At 25.7% G+C, this 8,161-nt stretch overlaps 1 protein-coding gene across 1 annotated transcript in view; it reads left to right on the forward strand.

The window, feature by feature from the left end:
* LOC117181560 overlaps positions 1–1,316 on the forward strand; it is a 31,641-nt gene extending 30,325 nt beyond the window's left edge. Inside the window, exon 6 of the mRNA XM_033374383.1 lies at positions 1,121–1,316. Coding sequence (XP_033230274.1) covers positions 1,121–1,292 — 172 coding nt within the window. The 3' untranslated portion in view covers positions 1,293–1,316. The remainder of the gene's footprint in view (positions 1–1,120) is intronic.
* Positions 1,317–8,161: the final 6,845 nt, after the last annotated feature.

Here is an 8,161-nt window from a genome sequence, read left to right on the forward strand (position 1 = left end):
CCCCACACGTCCTTGTATTGTGCCCAGATGGCGCCCCAAAAAATTAAAATAACAGTTTTATGAAAAATTCATGCTAAAGACGGTATTTTTTTATTTTCACAACATTTATTATTATTTTTCGATAAGTATCAATCTTTCAAGTATTCAATAACTTATTTTCATTTGTTCAAACAATTATGATTTTTATAATTTTTTAAAGAAATCGTGAAAAGTTAGTATTTCCTGAAATTAGTTGCACATGTAACGGATGTTAAAAGTAATATATTTTTTAAGGATGTTTGTCAGTTTTTTAAACAATTTGCATTTCTGGGAATAATTTATGTATCTTGTAAATCGTGGAAAATTATAATTTTCTGATATTGATATCTCAAGTAATAAATGTTAGAAGTGGTAGTGTTTTGAAAAACTAACCGTTAACAGCTGGCCTGGAACCCAATCTGGGAGTAATTGGGGCGCCAGATTGGTGCCTAATTGGTAGTTGAAAAACTTGACTCAGACCCAGTTTGACCCCAATCAACTTTTCCACACGAGAAACATTAAAATTTGAACAAATTTAAATTTCAGATCTACTTCACTTATTATTATTGGTCTTATTTTATAGATTTTTTCAATTCTAGCATTTATTTTAATTTGATAATTAAGCAATCAAAATAAGAAAGATGTTCAAGGCGCGCATAGCGCCCTATTTTTGCCAGTTGGAGAGACCAGCCTACAGTGGATACCCAGTGGGCAGAAAATTTGGCAACGTCTTTACGACATCGTTACGACATCTTTACGACAACTTTACGACATCCTATGTCCATGTCGTTAAGATGCTTTTACGATGTCGTAAATAAGTCGTATGATCTGAATATGTCTTTACGATATCGCAAAGACACCGAAACGACATAGACATGGGATGTCGTAAAGTTGTCGTACAGATGTCGTAAAGACGTCGCCAAATTTTGTGCCCACTGGGTATTTTACCTACAGTCGAAAATTTATAACTTAAAATAAAAAATGCAATCCCAATAAGTTGATTCCATTAATAATTCAGACACTGTGCGTGTTAGGTGTCCCCGTATAGATAAAATTATTTTAATAAATAAAAAGTATGTTTCACAGAAAATAATTTTTTCAGTGACACCATACAGGAAACCAAATGCAGATTTGTTGAACCAGACGGCAACGTTAGGACAGTTTGTAGACAACACTATGTTGGGAAAGAATTAATTGTGTTTGAGAACGGTAAGTTGGTGACTCAGGCAATTAAAATTCCGAGTCACTGTTGCTGCGATATTTCAGAAAACTGAAATAATTTTTACTTTCATTTGTCGCATTTTCTGTACTTTTAAAAAATAAAAAAATAAACTAATTTTGAACTTCTTTCAATAACAACCATTTTCTCGAACATTTGATAATAAATGTTGCCGTCAGCGTCCTCACATCCCTAGATTTTTATTTCCTACCATTAATAATATGAATAATTTTAAAATCTGTTATTAAATAAATTTTTTAATATTAGGATAAAAAACATTTCCAAAGAGTTATTAACATTTTATAATTAATAATTTTGAATTGAAGGCATTTAAAATTTCTAAAAAATATATTGAATGATATGGAATTTGAAAATGTTTCAAATCAACAAATTTTAGATCAGTTAAAATTTAAAACATGGAAATATATTTTGAATAAAATAGAGAGGAAATAAACTTTTATCATTTTGTAATAAAATTGATCAAAATTGAATCATTTGCACTGGAAAGTGTTTAAAGTTTAACCGCTTTTAATCAGAATCTCACAAAAATACAAAATTTTACCCTGAAAATTTGAAAATTGGACGATTTTATTCAGAAAGAAGTTGAAATTGTATTGTTTCTTTTTTGAAGCATGCAAAATCGAATAATTTTATTTTGGATTGAATTGATTCAGATTAATATTTTGAAAATAGACAAATTTCTAAACGTTCAAAATGATTAATTTCAGATTATAATTTTCAAAATTTAATAATTTGAAATTCAAAGGAATTAAAATCGTATTATTTCTAATTAAAAGCGTTTAGATGTGAAAATTTTAATTTGAATTATTTTGAATTTGAATAATTTGCAAAGCGAAGCGATTCAAATTTCACAATTCAGTATTGGATACTAAATTCTGAATTATAAATTTCTCAACTTATAATTAATTTTTAATTATCATAAAAAATGCTAAAAGTAAAATGTAACTAAATGAAAAAGATTAAAACTAGACAAAATATTTATTTAATATAAAAAAATGTGATAATGAAACCTCTTTTTACTCGGACACTTTAAAACTTTAATTATTTTGAATATATTTAAATCGTCTAAAAATAAGATATTTTAAAATTTAAAATTGTTTTCTCAGTTAAATTTTGGTTGAAAAATCGTACTTTTAAATTAAGGATTCAACCCTTTTGTAGAAAACTCGTCTTATTGGCTAGAAATTGCAACAATTTAGAAGAAAATTCAACTATTTGGTCAAAAATGCAACTGTTTTGTAGAAAAATCTTTTTTGTTGTTGGAAATACATTTTACTTGAATAAAAATATAAATATTGCATTCTGGGTTAAAAACTGATCTTTTCTAGTTCACAAATTTAAATATTTTATTCAAAAATTATATAATTCATCGAAAATTCGCCTTTATTAGAAAAATATAATTTTCATCTTTGATGGTTAAACCATGCAGTTAAAAAAGTTATTTGGTTTCTAATTAGTATTTTGTTAGAAAATGTAACTGTTTTATAAAAAATCAGTTCTCTTTGTATAAAATTAAGTTTATTTTAATAAAAATGTAACCATTGCATTTTTGGTTAAATATTAAAATTTTTCAGTTAAAAAATTCAACAATTTTATTCGAAACTGATTTAAATCATTGAAAATTCAGCTTTTTAAGTAAAAATGTAATTTTCTTTTTTGAATATTGAAATATTCGGCTAAAAAGTTGTTTTGGTAATAATTAGTATTGTTGATAGAAAATTCAACTGGTTTGTAAAAAGATCGTTCTTTTTTTGAAAGTTAATTTTATTTGAATAAAAATTTATTATTTCCTTTTTTGGTTAAAATTCGACCTTTTCTAATTTGATAATTTAAGTATTGTATTCAAAATTGATATAATTTATTTAAAATTAGTCCTTCTTGGTAAAAATATCATTATCTTCTTTGGAGATTTTACTATTCGACAAAAAATTTATTTGATTGATAACTAGTATTTTTGTAGAAAATTCAACTGTTTTTAACAAATCTTTTTTTTGTGAACTGAAAATTAATTTTATTTTAATAAAAATTTAAATGTTGCATTTTTGTATAAAAGTTGACCTTTTCTAGTTTAAGAATATAAGTATTTTATTCAAAATTTGTATTAATTATTCAAAATTGGCCTGCATTGGTAAAAGTATAATTTTCTTCGTTGAAGATTCAACTTTCGGTGATAAAGTTATTTTATTAGTAATTATTATTTTTGATAGAAAATTTAACTATTTTTTTAGACAATCTTTTTTTTTTGTGGACTGAAATTAATTTTATTTTCATCAAAATTTAACTTTTTAATTTGCGTCTAAAAATTAATATTTTTTGGCTTAAAAATTTAAATATTTTATTTTAAATGTATATGATCAAATAAAATTTCGCCTTTGTTAGTAAACATTTAATTTTCTTCGTCAATGATACAACTGTTCATTTTAAAAAAGTTATTTGGCGAATAATTAGTACTTTGTTAAAAAATGTAACTGTTTTATAAAAAATCGTATTTTTGTTTGTTGATAATTACCTTTATTTTAATGAAAATTGAACCATTGTATTTTGGGTTAAAAATTTATCTTTTTTAGTATACAAATTTAACTGTTTTATTCAAAACTGATATGAATCATTGAAAATTCACGACGTTGAAGTTTGCCACAGATATGGATTTCAAAGTTGTGTGATTAATATAAAAAAAACTAAGAGTCACATCGAAAAAGTAAAAAAACCTCTCAATTCGTCTCGGAAAAATCTCGATGTGCATTTTGTGTTTTTTTGTTTTAACAATTTTTTAAACAATTACGCTATTTGTTATTTTTCTGCAATTGTTATAAATAAAGTATGCATCGGATCGAAAAATAAAGTGCACCAATGCATTCCTCTCGAAAAAATCTGAATGTGCATTTTTTTGTTTTTTCGTAAACCCATTTTTTAAACAATTAGAGCATTAGTTGTTCAGCGCTGTGTTGCTCCGTGCTCGTAGATATGGATTTGAAAGTTTTTCTTATATTAATTACATAACCATTTTACTTTTTCGATGTGACTCTTAGTTTTTTTATATTAATTACACAACTTTGAAATCCATATCTACGAGCACGGAGCAACACAGCGCTGAACAACAAATGCTCTAATTGTTTAAAAAATGGGTTTACGAAAAAACAAAAAAATGCACATCTAGATTTTTTCGAGAGGAATGCATTGGTGCACTTTGTTTCTCGATCCGATGCATACTTTGTTCATAACAATTGCAGAAAGATAACAAATAGCGTAATTGTTTAAAAATTGTTTAAACAAAAAAACAAAAAATGCACATCGAGATTTTTCCGAGACGAATTGAGAGGTGATTTTACTTTTTCGATGTGACTCTTAGTTTTTTTTATATTAATTACACAACTTTGAAATCCATATCTGTGACAAACTTCAACGTCGTGAAAATTCGCGGTCTTTAATGAAGAATGAACTATTCGGTTTAAAAGTTATTTTAGTAATAATTAGCATTGTTGATAGAAAATTCAACTGGTTTGTAAATAAATCTAATAAAGGCAAATTTTCAATATATTATACCTATATATCCATAATATCTATAATGGATATATTGATATAATTGATTAAAAATTTGTCTTCATTAGTAAAAATATAATTTTCTTCGTCGCAGGTTCAACTATTCGGTTAAAACGTTATTTTATTGATAATAAGTATTTTTGGTAGAAAATTCAACTGTTTTATAAGACCATTTTTATTTGTGAACTGGAAATTAATGTTATTTTACTAAAAATTTAACTATTGCATTTTTGCTTAAAAATTGATCTTTTTAAGTTAACGGATTCAACTATTTTATTCAAAATCCACGTAATTTATTGAAAATTCGTGCTTACTGTTAAAAATATAAATTTTTCTATTGAAGATTCAACTATTGGTATACAAATTTCATTTATTTTTTTAATGACATGATTAGTATGTTTGGGTGGAAAATTTATTTTTTTTTAATAAAAATTAAAATCGACTGTTTTGTAGAAAACTAAACCTATTTGGTTCAAAGTTTACGTATGTAAATAATTACAAAATCGTCTTTTTTATTTCTTTAATCATTCATTTTCTTGTTAGAAAATTTAACTTCGTTTATTTTTTTATTTACTTATTACATTTTTGTATTAAAAGTTTATCTTCTTCAGTTTAAAAATTCAACTATTTGGTTAAAATTTAAGTGATGCATTGACATTTTTTTTATCCATCTTGGTTCGAGATACAACTATTTTTGAAAATTCTTTTTTCTCTATTTTAAAATTCTTCTCTTTTGATAGAAATTTCATCTATTGGGTTGAAAATTGAACTGTTGGGTTAAAATAAATGAATCTGTTTTGGTTAGGAACTGTAATATTTTCTCTGAAATGCGTCATTTTTTATTTAATTCCAAAAGTACGTAAATTGGATAATTAACCTTTTTTTAAATCTAATGATTTTTTAATAATAATTTTGAATTCCTATGAAAAACACTGACGCAGTCCGAGATTGTTTTATCGCTTAAATTACTAAATAGAAATAAAAATTACAAAAAATACCAATAATTTTCAACGAAGTATAATAATATAAGATAACAGGAAAATCTGCAGAATTGTAAATCTTCTTTTAGATCTAATAATTTTTCATAAAAAATTCCGGTGAAAAAATATTACGACCTGTATCAGAAAATAAACCCAGTGGGCAAAAAGTTTGGCGACGTCTTTACGACATCGTTACGACATCCTTACGACAACCTTACGACATCGTATGTCCGTGTCGTTAAGGTGTCTTTATGATATCATAAATAAGTCGTATGATCTGACGATGTCTTTACGATATCGAAACGACATGGACATAGGATGTCTTAAAGTTGTCGTCAAGTTGTCGTAACGATGTCGTAAAGACGTCGCCAAATTTTGTGCCCATTGGGAATGTTCGTCGAAACTTTATGATTTTATGTTCAAATACTTGTTCAATTATTGAATCTTTTTTTTTAATCAAACATTCAAATTTCCGACCACAAAAGACTAACATAATCCAAAATTTCCAGTGGGCACAAAATTTAGCGACGTCTTTACGACATCGTTACGACATCTTTACGACAACTTTACAACATCCTATGTCCATGTCGTTAAGGTGTCTTTACGATATCGTAAAAAAGTCGTATGATCGGACGATGTTTTTACGATATCGCAAAGACACCGAAATTACACGGACATAGGATGTCGTAAAGATGTCGTAAAGATGTAACGATGTCGTAAAGACGTTGCCAAATTTTGTGCCTACTAGGACGCTCTATGTCTTTTAGAAGCTTTAATTTTTTTCGAAGCATTACGATATTATATTAAAATTTTTGTTGAAAAAATACCTGATAATATTTACGAGTATTTATTAAAAAGCCGATTTCCGACGAAAAAGACTAATAAATTATCGAAAATTGTAAAAAAAATATATAGCTTCTTCAAATTATAATTATTTTTATTTTAAAATATTTCATATAAGGCCATAACGTAACCTAAAATTTCCAACAAATTAGGAACAATCAAGATCTAATGATTTTAATTTGAAGATGCAAATTTTAAGTAAAAAAATGCTTGCAACAGCCAAAAACGTAATTTTTAGTTTCTAAAAATTTGTTGCTAATTATTTCTAATTGAGTTTTCAAACTCCTTGATTATTAATATTTAAATACTAGCATTTTAATCTTTTAATACTTTTAACATAGAATATTTTATTAACGGAATAAAGCAGTATTTCAGACATAAATTTAAAACTTTTATATTTATCAATCTATTTTAAACAACAAATGTCTTTTCTACTATGAAAGATGAGTTTTTAATAAAATACTTGACTTTTCAACAAAAGAATGAAATTTCTAACAGACTAGTTGAATTTTCAATCTGAAAAAATAAATTCCCAAACAAAGAGTGTCATACTTTATGTTTCAATCAAAAAAGATGAAACTTATTTAAAAAATTTTAAACAAAAATGACGAATTTTGAACAAATGAAGGTTATTTACTCAAGAAAGATACAAAATTATTTCTAAATTGTCTAATTTTGAAGGCAAAAGACCAAAGAGATGAATTTTCAACTAAAGATATAAATTTTTTTAAATGTCCTAGCAAAGGGATTTAAACAAAATTTTCTAAACAAAATAGTTGGATAATTAAACAAATAATAATAATTTTTAACCAAAAAGTTGAACTTCTATAAAAACATTAAATTTCTACTAAAACATGAATTTTAAAATCAAAAATATAAATTTTCATAAAAATTGTTAAATTTTCCGTTTCGAAAGATTTAAGTCGACTTTTCACGATTAAAATATGAATTTGTAAACATGAAATAAGTTTGTACGAAAAATAAGGAATTTTCAATTCCAAGAGACGAATTTTTAACCAAAGGATTACTTTTTGACAAAATTGTTGAATTCTGTACCAAATAGTTGCATTTTTATTTAAAAAAAAATGAAATTTCAAATCAAGAAAATTGTTTGTTTTTTTTACGAAAAAAGGAGAATTTTCAAAAAGAAAAAGTCAATCTTAAATTCAATTTAAAACTAATTACATTTTCAGCTATAAAATTAATTTTAAACCACAAAAAATGCTTTTTTACTAAACAGTTACATTTTCAACCAAAGACATAACCTTCAATGTAAGAAAAATAAAATTTAAACAATGTTGTTTAACTTTTGCACGGGTAGTTGAATTTTTAGTTTAAGAAAATTTTCAAGAAAACCATGGAAACTATCATAAACTTGATCCGAAGATGCACGGACTTGACCGAATAGCCAATCCGAATGAAACTTTGAAGGCGCGAAATATGAAAATACCCCTGTATAATGGCTTCTCTTCTGCTGTTGTGCAACTCGGGTAGCATTCAACTCGCCATGTATGTAAGCCCCAGCGTGTCCACCCTGTAT

The sequence above is a fragment of the Belonocnema kinseyi genome, chromosome 10, assembly GCF_010883055.1.
Source record: "Belonocnema kinseyi isolate 2016_QV_RU_SX_M_011 chromosome 10, B_treatae_v1, whole genome shotgun sequence".
In the NCBI taxonomy this organism is placed as follows: domain Eukaryota; kingdom Metazoa; phylum Arthropoda; class Insecta; order Hymenoptera; family Cynipidae; genus Belonocnema; species Belonocnema kinseyi.